Source organism: Lissotriton helveticus, chromosome 6, assembly GCF_964261635.1.
Source record: "Lissotriton helveticus chromosome 6, aLisHel1.1, whole genome shotgun sequence".
Taxonomy (NCBI): Eukaryota; Metazoa; Chordata; class Amphibia; order Caudata; family Salamandridae; genus Lissotriton; species Lissotriton helveticus.
The window spans coordinates 1,088,978,202-1,088,996,901 of record NC_136067.1 but is presented as its reverse complement, the minus strand read 5'-3'; the positions used below and the strand labels follow the sequence as shown (position 1 = coordinate 1,088,996,901).

The following is an 18,700-nucleotide window of genomic DNA, read 5'->3' as shown; positions in this document are numbered from 1 at the left end:
TCTTGCCAGCGCTATATAAAACCTTTTAAATAAATAAATAAAAATAAATAAAGCATTTATGTTGTACTTGCATCGCACAAGGTGACATGAGTCAAAAGGGCTCCTGCAAAAGTGCGATTTGCACTGCTTTTCTTGCTCTGTGTTACGTGACATTTTGACTAGGTGGCCCCTAGGAGGCATTTCATGGGTGGAGAATGGGCTTTTCCATGCATCCACCCATTACTTAGGGAGAATTCCCAGGTTTCCCAAAGCTAGTAACCCTGGAAATGCTTCAAGAGGCTGCACCTTCTCAAGGGGGGTGTCATTATTTCTTCCTCCCACGCATTCGGCAGCACGCATAGAAGGAGGAAAAGGCCTCTAAGGAATGTTTTTTGCTGGAAGGGATCCCTTCCTGCACAAAAACAACCCTGCCTGTAGTGCAAGCACCCTTGCACTATGGTACAAGGGTACCTGCATTGGTGCTAGACAGCACACAGTGTGGCAGCTCAACGAGATAGCATAATATCTTTGCAACTATGGAGCATTTCAGTTCTCTCCCTTTCACGCAGCACAGCAACTTTGCCTGCCCTGTGTTGGGTGAAATATTAGAAAATATACCACTAAGTATATAGGCCTCTTCAAATTTTATTTAAATGACCAAATAGAAATATTGAGACTTAAATAAGCCCGATCTGGGGTCCAAGAAAAAGAATAAAAGGGGGTAGCACTCATATCAGAATGATCAGGTATCAATAACAAACTTCCAGCCTTTTCCAGTTATCTGTAAACTTATGAAGAGCTGAGAGGTACGTTAACGTGAAATTCATTTACCATTTCCCCCAATTTAATATTTGGTAATGCTGAGGTACATTAACATGATGGTAATTTTGACACTATCAAAATCCAAAATGCAAGACAACACACTTACTAATGCGTGGATAAGAGCGAGTTTTCTCCAAACATATGCAGTTCCCACTCTCCCAATTGTGAGCATAAAAGCCTTCAGTTGATTTAATTGAGGAATACTTGCGAGGATCGCTCAACCATAAGGACCACTGCTTTTTAGTAAAGTTTTGATATAGTTGTAAATACTACTTAATATTAAATGAAAAGCATGACATTTCCCAGCCAAATACTGCATATTTTCCATTTAAAATGTGAATATATCAGGATATATTAATTGTCAGTGAAAATAAAGCATACAAGGGATTCTAATTAGTAGGAACAGAAATGTAGTTCCTCTTTCTTCTACTTCCTCGGTTGCACTATGGCTCTTGATTATTACAGGAACCTAGATTAGTCAGTCTCTTTCACCCTGAAGGTTGAACGTGTGACCAGTATGTTACTAGTTTGACTCTAGAAGAGACCCACTCAGCTTTTCATGATCACGAGGTCAATAAATAAATTGCTAGTCATTTGTTAAGAATAGTACTTATTATTTAAGTGCTGTGTATTAATATCATCATTAGTACATGACTTTCTGTTCAGTGCAACAACTGGAAATAAATACTTAAGAAATTAGGAGATGTTGCATTTTTATAATGGGCAATATCAAATTCTTTCGAGCCACTCAGAGAAAAGGCGAGCCATTGTCTGTCTTCTAAGTCCCTTAGTACGAGTGGATCGTAAAATTCTGAGCACTGCACAAGCCAGATTTGCGTAGGGTTCGGAATTAAAATGTAACTAAACTTCCTCATACACTTTAGTTCTTGGGTTCAATAAAGTTAGACCCCTGGAGTTACATTTCAGCAGGTCAAATTTGCCTGAATTGAGGACCACATGTACGACCATTTCATTTTAAGAGTCTCTAATTGAGTTTTTTTGCGGCTCGCAATTAGAGACTTGCAAACTTAAATGTACTAATGTGCCTCAGAGACATTAGCGATTCCCAATGGGGTCGCAATGGACCTGTCTCATCAATATCTTGAGGCAGGTCACCCTTTGCGACCCATTGGGAATGATGGGGATGGCGGCCTGCTAGGACAGCAGACCCCCATGTTCGTGTTTGCTTTTTAAATAAAAAAACTTAAAAAAATATAAAGTCAGTTTTTCTTAAAGATAAACAGGAAGCGTTTTAAAAAGAAAAATGAAACGTTTCTGTCTGCCCCTACAAACCTTTTCGCTGCCAGTCACAACAGGGAAAGTAGTCCCCTAGGGTTCTCTCCCAGTTTGCCACTGGGTTACCACCTACTTGAAGTAGACGGTAAACTGACATTGTTTTGTGACTGCATTCCAGGCGCAAAACAATCGTACATGTCCTTGCGACTCGCTATTCATAAGGGATGCCCTTGGTACACCCCTTCCAAATGGTGACTTGCAGACCCTATTTTGTAAGTCAGTAATAGGTTACCAACTTGCAAAATAGAATTGGTACATTGCACAAGTCATTTTAGCGATCACAAAGGCCCTGTTAGCCCATTTGCGACAGCTAAAAACAGTTGTACGTGTGTCCCTTAGCAATGAAAACATGCCCTTTATTTAACAGAGCATGTTATTCTCTCAAAACTCAAATGAGTACTATTTATAATGCCTTATAAATTCTTAAATCCACAAAGACAGATTTTCCCCCAGGGCGATAAATAGCTCACCAAACATGAGAGCCTAAATGGGAGCTGGTTGGCTGGAGCTCACAAAGTACTTGCGAGAAACGTTTGTAGCATGGCCTCCAAGAGAATGCCCTGACTTCTAGATATGAAACATAATAATGTCAATTAATTTTAGTATTTTCAGTGTTAGATATCTGGGTGCTCATCTACTACCTGCTTTATTCAGTCTTCTCCTGGTTGCATCCAGCATTTTTTTAAAAAGGTTATAAAATAATTTTTAAGAGAAGATGCTGCTGTTTAACAATGGTTGATGATGTCTCCACAGGAAAGCTTGGCCAGGCTACAGAGAGCCTTTGCACGGAAATGGGAATTTATATTTATGCAAGCAGAAGCACAAGCAAAGTGAGTGAGACTTTTAATCAACTATATGTCATTTTTTTAAAGAAACTTTTAACTGCTGTTAAAACTATACTTCTCTAATATGACATTGACAGAGTCGACAAAAAGAGGGACAAGATCGAAAGGAAAATTCTTGATAGTCAAGAAAGAGCTTTTTGGGATGTCCATCGACCAGTGGTAAGTCAATAACCACAAGTGATCTAATTTATTGACTATATATAGAATGCAATACATTTAAGAACTTACACATTTTTATTAAACTTGTTGTTTTTTCAAACCTGTGGGTGCAACCCAGTGTGCCTACAAAAGGTAATGACTTTGTCATCCAGGGATGCTTGTCAATTATTTATTGGTCATAGTTAGCTTGCAATGCTGAAGATGGAGATATGTTGATGACGTGGTGCAATAAAATATGCCATGTTTAGTAATTTCCCTCCCCCATAGGAAGTTTCAAGTTAGAGACATAAAGCCGAATTAGATCACTGTAACACACAAGTTCTTCACATAACAATACTATTCCATCCTATATACTATAGGATGGGTGCATAATTGTTATTTTAATTCCACCTATATTTTCATCCCAAGTTAAGCTTGGGTGGAGTTAAACTAGCAAACATATACTTATCTTACACTGTTGTGGTAGGTCAGTGTAGAAGATGCAGTATTGTAGTTCGATGTTAACCAGCTCGATATAGTGTCGTGCAGCCCATAAAACAAGCACTAAATCAACAATAAGTCTTTGTTCTTTAGTAGTATTTAGTAGGAATCAGAATAAATGTAGGTTGTAAAGGCTTGGTATGTCCTTCAGACTTTCTGGTCCTACGGTAGAGTGGAACAGTTAGGCCCTGATCACGATGCTGGTCAGAGTCAACTCCGATTGACACTGCTTTGATGGGGGAACAGCCAGACCATAGGTTGGAGGTTCCGGACAGCGAATTATGATCCGACCGCACTTTCTCAATGGGAGCTTGTGGAGCGTGCAGCAACCACCTGCAGCACAAGCTCCCATTGAGAAGTGGGAGCTTGTGAACATCCCTGAACCGTGTAGCAGGCACATCATGGTGCCTGCCACACAGTGCAGGGATGTTTAAGGAGGACCATAGGTGCCCAAAGCTCTGGATGCGGAGGGCCAGGAGGAAGGGAGCCCTGTTTGGGGCCCCCAAAGTCACTTTCTGTTTTCCCTTCCATGTCAGACTATTGGAAACCGACATCATAATCCCAACGGCGGAAATGCTGTTCTTAAGGGATTATGAGGAATTTCTAACTGACCGACGGGCTCCATGAGCCCATCGGAAGGTGTCAGTCGGTACCTCCGACTGTTGACTCAGACTGCACGCATCCTAATGCATCAGTCAGACTGAAGCTGTGAATGCGGTTCGGACTGCAACCGACAACCCGTCGGTTGCGGTCCGAACAGCATCATAATCAGGCCCCTAATGTAAACATAAATCAAAGAAATGGTTCAGCACTACAACTGATCAGTGTGTCTCACTTTGTGAACATGATAGTTCAGCACAGTTGTAATGCAAATCAAATATAGAATGCATATAATAGTCAAAAACTCCATTAAAGTATTTTTGTAGAAAGGTCTTTTTTTCATATTCTTCTTCTTTTATCTCTTAATATTCTCCTTAAAACAGTAGCCTACACATTTTGTCCTCATGAACCTCTTCAGGGCTCTATTTCGTAGTTCTTCTAGCTAAACGCTGTCCTGGAGTTTATATCATTCATGGTATGTCCATTCTTAGGCTATTTTCATTATTTATCAATTCCTCTGAAGTTGGACACAACCAAATCAATCAACGCAATTCACTGCAGTGGAGAAGTTCTAGTTTCTGTAATTCTTTCATTCTCAAATTGCCAATATAAGTGGTCGGAATCTGGGTTTCCTTCGCCGAGGGGCCATCATTTATCCGCTGAGGTGTTCCAGAGATCTCAGGTGCACTCTTCTGGTGATGGATACATACCAAAAATACCTTCAATGCCTTGACAGAGAACTATATGGGTGAATTTTTTTAATTCAATTTGAAAAAAGGCAAATCCAGTGCAATGATAGTCTATAAAGCTGCTAGCCATTCTGCTAATTGGACCCTATATCACTTTGCGAACAGTCTACAATTTTAGCTGTAAATATGCTCCTTTAAAGTTAGTGTTTGTTTGAAGCATTCTGTAAAGCATACCTAAATATCTCGCTTTTTGAGCAGAGTTCTAGTTTGTAAGTCAATCTTGTCTCAGTGTGAGCACCTTAACATAAATCAAAAACCTATAATCATCTTTACTTGTTTACATATTTATATATATTGTTTAAAAGTGCAACCTCTTTCAAATCAGCAGTGTGACCCATTTGCACATATAAGCATGAATATGTTTGGATTCTTTTTTGACAAAAATGAAAGATTAGCATTTGAATTTAGATCAATTCTCAGCCAAAAAAAAATGAAACGTAACAAGTGACATTGGTTACTACATTATTAAAGTTACCTTATACGGGGCATGGCTTGCGCCGTCAAGATGGCGGTCGCACTCTAAGAGTGCTCATGACCCCTCTGTCATCAGCCTTGCATCAGATTGTCTGCAACAGCCATCTAATCCTCCTACCGGCCTACGGAGGTTTCCTGTACCTACAGCGTTGCTCCGGTCTGCTGGGCTGTCTGTTTTGGGCCCCCGCTGCCCTCTTCAGACTCCGTCTCCCTGAGGCCTTGGGGCTGCAAAATGGCGGCCTTCACCGCAACCCATCAGTAGACTCGGTGTCTGTATCCTGGGGGCCCGCTAGTGCAGCATCCCTCCCTGCCACAGGATTGCTGTTGCGGCTGGCCAGACCTGCTTGTTACCCTGTCCGTCTGTGGTCTGCCCCAGAGCCGCGGCCTTGCCCCCGCACTTCACCCACATGGCGCACCGGCTTCCGGGCCGCGGAGAGATGGGACCTGCCCCACCTCCTGATCTACACGCAAGGGAGACAGCGGACGGGTGGGGACCGGCCGCCCAGGGAACTCTTTCCTGGGCCTCCGACATGGCGCTTTGGAGGTGGACTTGTGTCTTTTGGCGAGGCCCAGTCCGGGCCTGCGCAGGTGTGATTAGCTGGTGAGTGTGGCTGGGCCCGGCTACCATTGCTGGGTAGCGGCGCGGGGGTCCGGCACTGGCCCTTCTGACCCCCTCCCCCCTCACCAGCTTACATTCTCTACCCTCCTGCTGGTGACCCTCCACCAGTACAGGTCCTTCCCTGAGGCTGGGGGTGAAGGTGCAGGAAGCCCGCAAAGTCACCTTTGCCCCGAAACGCCGTATCCAGCCTTTGAAGTACTGGGGCGGAAGAAGGTTGACTTCAATGAATGCAGTGTCTCTTTTCTGTGAAACCTGCTGGCGCTGCATTCCAATTGCTGTGACAACGGGTCTGGCCCTACCTGGGCCCCTGCCGTCTGTGGGCAGCTCCAGTGCTGTGACCTCACCCCCCGCGCACATAAACCACCGACATCGGAAGAAGACTGGGGTAGGCCCGAGGCCTACACTAGCACATTCCCGGTGAGTGGGGTTGGACTTGGGGATTGGCTGCCGTGTCGACTGGCGGTGCAGGAGACCGGTGCTGGCTCTCCTGCCTCCCTCTACCCCTCGCTGACCTGCCCATATCCCCCTTGTGTTGTGGACCCTGCGTGACAAAGTCTGCTTTCTTGCGGCTGAGTGTGAGAGAGAGGGAGGCCTACAGAACTATCCCTGCCCCTAGGTGGCCCTCTATCAGCATCGGAATCCGTAAGGGGTCTGGGTCTCACCTTGCGGTCCCCCCTCCCCTTATGTCTGGGGTGCCTTCATCCTTCCCCCATAGCTCCTGTCTGCCATTGCCTTGCCCTGATGCTCGGATCCGTGCTCCACCACCACATTGGCTACTGGATTTCTTTACCTGGGGTGTGACCTCAGACGCATCTGTCAGGCGGCCCCCTCTGTTGCTCCACTGCTTGTGTCCTCTCCCTGGCCTGCCCTGGGGATCGGAGTTCGCTGTCCGCCTGCGGCCTCAAACATTGAGTGGTGCCGGACCGCTGCATTCAGTGGGTCTTGGGTGAAGAGAGAAGTTCCTGGCTGGATGCGACGAGCGACAATGGGCCGCGGGTTGATTCCTCCTTCTGTCCCTCCTCACTCCCCCCTTGACCCAGTGGCACCCATCTAGGGCCAATTTCGGCTGCCACATCGGACGTCGGGGGGAAAGAGTTCCCCTGACTTTTCTGATTGGTCCCTCGTGGCCGGGGGACCCGGGAGGAACGGATTCAAAATCCGGGCCCAAGTGTTGACGGCTTGGCCCCCTCCCTGCCAGGGACTATTGACTCGTGTAGCCGCCCCCCTGCCCGGCTGTACATTGAGGCCCTGTATCAGCAGTCAAGATGGGTAGGGACAGTGCCCTGAAGATGCTCCACAGACCCAAACCAAAATGGACCAATACACCGCCACTGACCAAGATCCTGTGGGGGGGCATCGCCCCCCCCCCCACGCTGGAGGTGATCTGTCCACCATTCTCCAGGCCATTGGTGCCTCCCAGGCTTTGGTGGAGGGCAAGATCAGTGAGGTACGGATGGACATGGCCCTCTTCCGCCAGGCCCTGCTTAACGCCATGGCACGATCTCAGAGGCAGAATTGCGCTTCTCCACAGTCAAGGATGAGCTGGCCCAGTAGAAGACCCAGGAGGCCCGCCTGCAGACCCAGACCTCTTAGCTGTATCGACATGCCAAGGACGCATAAAACAGATCGAGGCGTAACAACCTACTCCTCATAGACTACCCTGAGGGGGTCGAACAGGTCAGGCAGACACATTCATGGAGACCTGGGTGAAATCATGGATGCCCAAGGACGCCCTCTCTCCATGGTTCGTGGTCGAGTGCGCCCACCGCTCCCTGGCTCCCAAGCCTCCCCTGGGGGATCCACCTCGGCCCATCATCAATAAGACCCTCAACTTCTGGGACAGGGACGCAATCCTCAGGGCGGCACGGGCGCATGGTCCCATAAAATATCAAAACAACACGATTATACTTGGCTCTCGGAGGAACGTCCCCTTAAGATCGGCTCCACTTCCCCCCTACCCGACAGGAGTCTGCACGGTCTCAGCCATCACTTCCCAATCCGCAGCAACGGCACGCTCGATCCTGCAAGAGGGGAGACCGGCGGAATGGAGCATTATGATCACCTGGTGCGGAGTCCCAACTGTTAATTTCGTCTGAAATTCCTCAGGCCCCTGGGGACCGCAGACGAGCCAGTTCTCTGATTGATCTGGGCCTTGTCCCTGACCCCTCTGAGACATTGCGCCCCATATCCGATTCTGACTTATCCCAAAGCCCCGCTCTTCGAGGTTCCGGAGATCATGGGGGAGTCTGACCTTGGGGACCCACAGGCCTGGAATCACAGGACGTTTCTTAGTTCTTATGTAACTCCTGACATTAGGTTACCCATCTGTATGGAGTGGTCCATCATTGCCACAAATCTTGCCTGCTAAACGTTTTAGCTTAGCACCTGTTATTGGTATTGTTTTTCTAGGGTGAAAGATGCCTTACTTCAGGATGTATGGGGAGGGGGGAGTTGGTAGGGGTTTGGGAACGGAGGGGGCCGTTGCCCTCCGCTTCTTTTGTTTTGGTTTCATACGAGCCACTGTTTTATGTTTTTGATGACAGGACACTATTTGTCCACACCACCGTCACCGGCATACTGCGCGGCATCTTATCCATGCCACATCTTTCCAGCCTAGCTATGCCGCGCCACCTCCTCTGGGACCCAGGTGCTCTGGTCCCCTGCGACTCTATATAACCTACTGTTCGAATGCCCGCTCCTGGTAGATCCCTTCACGTCCTGTCGTGGACGTGAACGGCCTGCTGGACCGCATCAAACATGCGGCGGTCCTCAAGTGCGCCCAACATCATGCGCCTGATGTGCTCCTCCTTCAGGAGACTCATCTTCTGGGGACCCATTGTTCTTTCCTTGCTCTATATGGGTACGATAGGGTGTGGCACTCCGGGGCTTCCCTTCACCCCTATCTGTGTAAAAACCGGCGTGCAAGGTCGCTATATTGCCGTATCTGGTAAGCTTGAGGGTAATGTTCTGAATATACTATCAGCGTACATTCCCCCTGCCACACTTCCCTCTACCCTCCACCACCTTACAGAAATAATTTCTGCCATGCCCCGGGGTCAAACCGTAATCAGAAGCGACTTCAAGGCAGTCATGCAACCAACATTTGATATAACGGGTGACCTATTTTCTTTGCATCTCGCCTGCTCTAGACAGCTATCCGATTGGTCGCCGCACTGGGTCTCTGCGATGCTTGGAGGATCTGGAACCCCTGGGCGAGACAGTACACTCATACCTCAGAGGCCCACTATACCCACTCCCACATTGATTTGGTCTTCTTGCCTGCCACTGATTGCCAACAGGTCTCTACCATCTCTATTCTCCCCCGCGATATCTCGAACCACTCTGACATTTCCCTCCACTTGGAAGACACTGTTGACGGGATGTATACGGTCTGGTGCATGAATGCTTGGTTTTTACAAGACGCAGACTTTAAGGACGCACTTGAAGTTGAACTGCTGCAATATTTTCTCTCTAACCAGGCTTTGGTCCCTTTCTCCACCATAATATGGGAAGCCGGCAAGGCTACCTTATGTGGAATAGCCAGAGGCCTTGTACACGTGAAACGGGCGGCACTGACTGAGCGCTTGACCCAACTTGAGACACAAGCCTTACGGCTTGAAGTGTCTCTTGCAGAAACGAATGATGCTCACCTCGCCAGGCAGCTTAAGGCGCTCCAAGACGAGATCCGCCAGACCTCCATGGAGTTGGCCAAGATGCTTCAGCGTTCCTCTGTGGCCCGTGTGTACGGCTGGGTCGACAAGAATGGAAAATTGTTCCACAACTTGGTTTCTTACCCCAGAGCTAACAGAATTATACCTGAAGTCGGGACGCTGACGGGACACTCAATTGCACTACCGGGCCATCGCTCAAGCCTTTGCAGGCTACAATGCACGGCTCTACTCTGCCCGGCCTCCCGAGACCTCCTTGGATGGGTTGCTGGTCCGTGCGGGGATCTGGCTGCCCTGCCTCGCTCAGGCTGAGTTGGCTGACTTTGACCTCCCTCTTACCCCAAAGGAAATTCACGGGGACATTTCCCTACTGCATTCTGGGAGAACGCCTGGACCAGATGGCTTCCCACAAGAATACTATGTGGCATATCAAGACTTTTTGGTGCCCTCTTTCGTCACTTGGTCGAGACTGGCACCTTCCCCCCTGAGACTGACTTAGCCACCATAGCTGTCATTCCCAAGACCCAACCGCCCTACTCCTTCTGTTTGGACTACCGTCCAATTTCTTTAATTAACACGGAAATGAAAATCTTTGCCATGGCTCTAGCCCAACGTCTCCGCCCATTGCTACATCAATTGGTTCATCCAAAACAATGTGGCTTCATGCCGGCAGGTGGTACTCGGCATTGCATAAGATGCCTCCACCTTGCCTTGGCCCATCGCCATCTCCTCACCCCATACTTGGCTTTGTTGCTCATCGACTTCGAGAAGGCCTTTGACACAGTAAACTGGGGCTACTTGGATGACGTTCTCGCCCTGATGTGTTTTGGCCCCCATTTCAGACATCTTATCTGTGTCCTCTACTCGGACCCTAGAGCCAGGGTATTGACCAACAGTGCCCTCTCAGAGGCATTCTTGATACGGAGAGGAGTACTTCAGGGTTGTCCTCTCTCACCACTCCTCTTCGCCCTAGCGATGGAGTCCCTGGCCTGCCTCATACGCAGCGACCCCCAAATTCAGGCATGGTCTTGGGATCCCCATCAGGTGGACAAGATCGCCCTGTATGCGGATGACATCCTACTTTACTTGGCTGACCTTGAGCGGTCCGGCCCGTGCTGTCTGGCGGTGCTTCAGGCCTTTGAGAATGTCTCTGGCCTGAGACTCAACCTGAGGAAGTCCACCCTGGTCCCTCTCCATCCCTCGAGGGCTTGCTTCGATTGGCAGCCCACTATCACTTTGCGGATGCAATCATTCAAATATCTTGGGTTCTGGGTGGCTCTGCTCCCAGAGTTGGAGTGGGCCCTTAACATCACACCTCTGATTGCAAAAGTTAAACAGGACCTCAAACAATGGCAGTCGCTCCCCCTCAACCCCCTTAGAGGTGGGGCCCTTTTTAAAATGAGGATTCTCCTCCGCCTCCTCTATATTTACAGAATGTCACCTCCCACATTCCAGGTATTTGGTTCCGAGATTTTGATGGGTATAGCTTTGACCTGCTGCCGGATTCCTCCTTTCGATGGCAGTATGGGGATGACAAATCTTCATCTCTACTACTTGGCCATTAAGCTTATTGTCATTCATGATTGGTTCACTGGTCCGACCCGGCCTACTGGACTGAGCTTCTCACCATGGACTTTTCGCAACTCCAAGCCTACTTGTACGGGGCCCCCCATTCCGCAAACAATTCCACCTATCACCAGAGTGGTTCTGGTGGGCGGGCGCTCCGCCCTGCGATACACGGGTTGGCATAAGAAGCTTACCCAACATACACCCCTGTGGCCGGGCACGTGGCTGCGCGTGAATTCCCTCGGGGGCTTTCGGCAATGGATCTGATTGGGATTTCGGTGCTTGGAGATGTGTGGGTGGGGGATCATGTTAGGGCTTTCTCTGATCTGCAACATCGTCACTCTTTGCATGCCGCCCAATTTTTCAGATACCTCCAACTCTGCCATGCCCTCTCTACACACATCGTTCCAGGCACTTCGCATTCTGAGTTTAGCCCATTAGAGGCTCAGGTTATGATGGGAGATTTAGCGGGGTGGTGTCCCGGATATACCGCTTCCTTGTGACCAACGGCCCTACCACCTTAGATTCGATACATGCCCGATGGGAGACTTGGGTGGGTCCCCTGGAGGTAGCAGACTTCCCCGGCCGATTTCTTTCATATGGTATGGTTATGCACTGTCCTTGCTCCATTTTGGTAGGGTGTGGCGTTGGACCTTACACAAGTCCTGTAGTGGGAGGTTCCTCATGATACCATACGCCTTCTTTTGGGGGGTTTTGATAGCTTAGATGACTCTAGAGCCCACAAGCGTTTTCTAGGCACGGCGGTGGCTGTGGCTAAGCGAGACATCGTGACGGACTGGGCCCAGGCCCATCCCCCTACTGTGAAAAAGTGGCAACGGGGGGTGGATTGGTGCGCAGCTCAAGAAGAACCCCTTTTTGAGGCTAGGGGTTGCCCTGAGAAGTTTCAGAAAATTTGGGGCAAATGGTTGTATCTATTATCCTGAAATGTGGGCACTTCCTCCCTTTTGAATCTATGTATTGGTTTTTAAGTGACATGGCTATCTTGTACTTTTTCACTGATGGTTGGGACTCTGGCTGTCAGCTGAAGATGGACTTTGATCTATTGTGTACTTGTATGCTGTCTTCATTGTGCCTGTTTTTCCTTTTAAAAAATGCCAATAAAGTTGATTATCAAAAAAAAGTTACCCAATGCATTCTCAAGAAATAACACTTTAAACAGGAAGCGTTGCTGAATTGTTGACTTTTTCTGTATGCTTGCAACCAGATATGAATGTCTGTGTCTTTTTATGTGTGGCGACTCCACGTTCATAAAGATAATACTTATAAAATACATTTTTGAGAAGCAAACAATTGTAAACTTACTCAAAAGTGTAAGTTTACCTTTGTGAATCAGGTACGAAGTGTAGTGGTTAGTGGTCCCTATTGTAAAATTGCTTTCAAAAAGCGTGTTGGGACTTGGTGCTGCAAGCCTCCTGATCTGTCAATTTACAGGGTGTTTTTGGATTACTTATAATCTCTTTATCCTGTCACTCTGGGCTATCCCATGTGCCATTTTATTATGTAAAGGCAGATGAGTCAATCAAACAATCAATCAGGCGCTACCCACCCGCAGGGCTGTCAAGGCGCTGTGGGGGAGGGGGGGTGTTGGGTGCAGGCTTCCGGTCCATCTTGGAGGGGGTCCATCAAAGAGTCAGGTATTGAGGTGTCTTGCGAAGATGGGAGGCGATGTTGTCTGTGGTGTAGTGGAAGGGCGTTCCAGGCTTTGGCCGTGAGGAAGGAGAAGGAGCGGCATCCCAATCTGGTTTTCCTGGTGCATGGGACCAAGGCGTAGGAGAGCCGGGCTGATCATAGGGTCCTTTAGGGTGCGTGGAATTTGAGCTGGTTGTTCAGGCATGCTGGTCCGGTGTTGTGGAGGGCCTTGTGTGCGTGGGTGAGCATCTTGTAAGTGACTTTTGCCTCGATAGGGAGCCAGTGGAGTGTGCGCAGGTGCTGCGAGATGTGCCAATGACTAGGCAGGTTGAGGATCAGTCTTGCTGCAGCGTTCTGGATGTTTTGTAGCTTGCGGGTGAGACTTTAGTTTATTTCGGCATAGAGTGTGTTGCCATAGTTGAGTCTGCTGGTGACCAGGGCATGAGTGACAGTCTTTCTGTGCTCGAGGGGGATCCATTTGAAGGTCTTCCGTAGAAGGCTGAGGGTGTGGAAGCAGGAGATGGAGTTGCTCTGGCGGTCCATTTTGAGCTCGGAGTACAGTATGATTCCCAGGTTGCGTGCGTGGTCCGTGGGGGTGGGCGGGTCTCCGAGGGCGGGGGGCTACCAGGTGAACAAACAGTTAATGCATTCCGTTTAACATCATAAATACTTTGTGGGGCAATATGTATGTGGCTAGTAGAGAAGTGTTCCTTACCCTTAAACAACTCATTCATAAGCCTCCTCACAGGAGTATGAGCACCATTTTCATCACTGGCTAGCAAAGAAACCAAGTTCCTCATATTGTTTGAGAATGACACAGTTAAATGCCCATCTGAGTTTAGTTGAGCAGAATATCAAAGTATTTCTTAGTAAAGTAAATCACTCACAAATCATAATGTCAAAGGAAGTACCCCATCATTGCATTTGTAGTTGTGCTGCCAAAACACATAACAGGGCCGAGAGATTCACTGTTTTCCTCAACATCAGGGCTTGAGACTTGCAAAAGTGGTTTCCCAACCACTAGTTGTGGAGAATAAGCACACATTAATAGGACATGCTACACACTGAGGGAGGATCCAGGTTGATCTTCGAAGTCTTGGATCCATGTCCTCTCTTTCTGGAGAAAACTGTGGAAAAGAAACCTTCATAGGGTTTCTTGACACGGCCTGCTCTTAACTGCAATCCTAGTGGGAACAACCAGTCCACATCAGAAACGTTTCACATCTTTTCCCTCCTCACAGGAGTTTTATATAATTTACCCAACACTAGCAACAAGAGTAATGCTGTTGCCCCAAGGCATAGCTACATAGATTTACCGGATGTATGACGTTATAACGCATACTTTTACAACGCCTACCTTTACAACGAAATTTTTACAACGCAAAAACTATTACAACGCATACATTTACAACACAATTTTTTACAACGCATATACTTTTACAACGCATACCATTACAACATAAGTATTGGTAAGTATATAATAATTTTTTTAATGTAATATAAGTAAAATTAATATAATTTAATTTAATTTAATTTAATTAATGTATTAAAACATTTTTTTTACCCTGTACCCCAAAAACCCAAAACTGACCCTGAACCCTAAAAATACCCCTTTACCCAAAAACCCAAAACTGGCCCTGAACCCTAAAAATACCCCTTTACCCAAAAACCCAAAACTGACCCTGAACCCTAAAAATACCCTTTTACCCAAAAACCCAAAACTGACCACGAACCCTAAAAATACCCCTTTACCCAAAAACCCAAAACTGACCCTGAACCCTAAAAATACCCCTTTACCCAAAAACCCAAAACTGACACTGAACCCTAAAAATACCCCTTTACCCAAAAACCCAAAACTGACCCTGAACCCTAAAAATACCACTTTACCCAAAAACCCAAAACTGACCCTGAACCCTAAAAATACCCCTTTACCCAAAAACTCAAAACTGACCCTGAACCCTAAAAATACCCCTTTACCCAAAATCCCAAAACTGACCCTGAACCCTAAAACTACCCCTTTACCCAAAAACCCAAAACTGACCCTGAACCCTAAAAATACCCCTTTACCCAAAAACCCAAAACTGACCCTGAACCCTAAAAATGCCCCTTTACCCAAAAACCCAAAACTGACCCTGAACCCTAAAAATACCCCTTTACCCAAAAACCCAAAACTGACCCTGAACCCTAAAAATACCACTTTACCCAAAAACCCAAAACTGACCCTGAACCCTAAAAATACCCCTTTACCCAAAAACCCAAAACTGACCCTGAACCCTAAAAATACCCCTTTACCCAAAAACTCAAAACTGACCCTGAACCCTAAAAATACCCCTTTACCCAAAATCCCAAAACTGACCCTGAACCCTAAAACTACCCCTTTACCCAAAAACCCAAAACTGACCCTGAAACCTAAAAATACCCCTTTACCCAAAAACCCAAAACTGACCCTGAACCCTAAAAATACCACTTTACCCAAAAACCCAAAACTGACCCTGAACCCTAAAAATACCCCTTTACCCAAAAACCCAAAACTGACCCTGAACCCTAAAAATGCCCCTTTACCCAAAAACCCAAAACTGACCCTGAACCCTAAAAATACCCCTTTACCCAAAAACCCAAAACTGACCCTGAACCCTAAAAATACCACTTTACCCAAAAAACCAAACATATAACATTTTAAATATAATTATATACTTACCAATACTTACGTTGTAATGGTATGCGTTGTAAAAGTATCTGCGTTGTAAAAACATGCGTTGTAAATGTATGCGTTGTAATATTTTTTGCGTTGTAAAAGTTTCGTTGTAATGGTAGTGCGTTGTAAAAATTGCATTGTAAACGTTACATACCAGATTTACCTATCAAAATATCTTAAGTTGATCAGTTAGGACTTTCTTCCAGGTCCTGGGGCAGTCAGGGTTATTGGGTAGTTCTGTAGTTAGTAACATCACTTGTGTCCCAGAGATTTTTCTCCAGTATTCTAATTTGGTATTTTATGATGGTGTGGAGAGGGGGACACTGTGATTATTTATCTCTATAAATGTTGTGAAAGTTATCATTCAAATAATATTACATGGCACTACATTTTGCAATAGCAGTACACTGTCTCTTCTTGTCAGAAAAAAACGTACTTTCTGTATTGACAGTTTGCCATCACTTGTAGGGGAACCCAATAATATGTTCAGGGTATTGTCATGCAATAATAGACACTTTACTTTAAGTATTGGTCTCAGAATCATCTTGTTGCTAAGCCACTGATATATGGATTTTCAATGCTCAATTCGTGTGGTAGAATGTAATACCAAGCCTAGCATTTTCCTCGTATCAAAGGATTGCCCTAGTTCCCATCAGTTAAAGAGCCATCACTTTTTTGGGAAATAGCCCTGGGAGTTCAAGTCATGCACCTCCCAGCCGCAACCCATGTAAGAATGTTGAATCCTTAATTTGCTTTTGATTGCTGTTCCTGGGTGTAAACTTCTGTTAGTCTTGTGTGCCTTTCATGCTCCTCTCAATGTGCTCACTTTTCCCTTAAGTGCTAAATCATTGATCTGGGTATCATCTTGAAAAAAAAACCTGGAACATGCATGTCAGTGTCTTCTTGCTCTTTGATGTCACTCTAGCCCGAGTTGTGTGGTGCTTAGTCGTTTGCATAATATATGAATGCGATTGTAACAACCATTGGCAAAGTCAAGTTGTCTGTTTTCTGTTGCGATTTACAAGTCACACCCACCAACCTGGTGGCACCTAAAAAAAAATTGACATCCAATAAGCGAGGAGAAAGAGTGACCAAGAGAAAGCACTATGTGACCAGAATCCCAGTAGCAAGGCAAAGAAGCCTCCTGGTGCACAGAAAGCGGTCAGCAGCCTGGCAGCAAGGCAAAGGAGTATTTCGCATTAAGCACTTGATGAGGGCCTGACACCAAAACACCCTTTTTCTTTGCTAACACATTCTGAAATCCAAGACCTACCTAGTTCAGGAGTAATAAGCACTCCTCATTTATATATCAGGTGATTTTGGACAACATTGTAGTATGTGTCTCGATGCACACTGGCCTTGCCTTAAAAAGGAACCAATAGAAATACACTGAGAGTAAAATACTCTTGTGGGCTCATCCAAGGAATGATTGACAATGTCTCATACCAGTAGATAAAGTATCCGGAGTGAAAGATCCAATGACTGATGGAGGCTGTCCCAAAACCCACTGCATGTGTATTTTATATATATTGTATTATAACAAAATTTAATTTGAGGAAAGAACTGATCAGAGTCTGTGCTCGCTCTACGGTGCGAGAGATACACAAAACTAGTTTATGGGGACGGTCTCTAAATCAAAGCAGTTCTATTTGGCAGCAGTAAAATGTCACACTATTTGTTTAAAAGCAACTCTATAATGGAATGGAGCAATTGTAGGTGGCATCACTTTAACCAGAACCTTATTACCAACTGATGTTCCTTAGCAAGCACTTTTCCAAAGAGAAATTGTTTTAATCATTTCTCACCTTTACATGTCAAATTTATCTTTGGTAGCTCAGCAGTTACGGATATTAAAGGGGTACTGTAACTTACGTCCAAAAACTGTAGGTCAAAAATACCCTTTTCTTGTGTTCAGCAACAATAGTCATTCCTATCTCAGATTGTGCCGATTTCATTAAAAATAGTTTGGGTCTAGTTTTGCCAAGTGGTCCTCCAGCAGCCCCTGAAAATGGAGCTTTTTGACTTACTGGATTAAAATTAGCTGAGAGGCAGTTCAGTTCAAGTTACTTTATTCGATTCAATAAAAGAATCATAAAAGTATGCTATTAATATTATAAAATGACAAATATCATACATTCAATCACAGATGTTATTTCACGGGTCATATTCACAATTCCAAAAATCCCGAACAATAATCACTGAGAAATTATACGTTAATGGGGTAGATCATTGAATAGTCCTGGTTATAATCTTTCATGTTGACCTTACATGTTCACAGATAAGTTTAAAGTGCAATGCATTAAAATAAATTTCTTATCTCCAGATCACTAAATATATTTCATATACATAGAATAGGATCATAGGCAGTATACACAATATACAAAATGATTTTTTTTAAAGACATAAAATCAATAAAAAGTTCATAATTCATAACGGTTCCTAATCAAAAGTGCGGATCTAAAACTAAGCATAGAGCTGCATTAGCAACAGATGACAATGATCTCAGATACTCAAAGCCTTCCATATATGTACAAGGTCTAATATCCTTCAAAAGGGGTTTGATAAAACGGTCTCTTGGGACTTTATAAAGTGAACAGAAGAGCACAAAGAGCACTGTGCATTGTTCGGCTACATTATTACACGGGCAAGGGGGCAGTCTCTCACACCAGACCCTTTGTTTGGGAAAAGCAGCCAAAAAGTGCAATATTTTCAACCGAAATCTAGTCAGATAGAAACGCCATTGTATGTGTGTGGTAAAGGACAAATAGAGGCATTCACCAGCATAACTTGTAACTGTACTCTCTCAGACAAATCGGGGTGGAAATATGTTATGTAGTCTAGTAAAGTGTAGAACCACTCAACCCTTTTGATCCCCAGTGTTTTTAATCTGTTTCTAAGTACACCAGAGCATGCTAACAACCCAATGAGTTTTGAACAAATCACAGTTAAACCGTAATCGTTATTAAGAAGTGTGAAGCAAATAGTAGGTAAGTAATACCCTAATACTGAGCTTCAAGGATGACAAATGGAAATAATAGTTTTTTTATAAGAGTGTATAACTAATTATTGGGAATTTGGTAGTATAGAGTGCTACAGGA

At 45.6% G+C, this 18,700-nt stretch overlaps 1 protein-coding gene across 2 annotated transcripts in view; it reads left to right on the top strand.

Moving 5' to 3' along the window:
* The window catches only part of RGS7 (regulator of G protein signaling 7), a 1,941,513-nt gene that overhangs the window by 1,515,180 nt on the left and 407,633 nt on the right, over nucleotides 1-18,700 (top strand). For both annotated transcript variants that reach the window (XM_078646934.1, XM_078646935.1), the window contains exons 8-9: nucleotides 2,851-2,927; nucleotides 3,020-3,101. In XM_078646934.1, coding sequence (XP_078503060.1) covers nucleotides 2,851-2,927; nucleotides 3,020-3,101 — 159 coding nt within the window. The remainder of the gene's footprint in view (nucleotides 1-2,850; nucleotides 2,928-3,019; nucleotides 3,102-18,700) is intronic.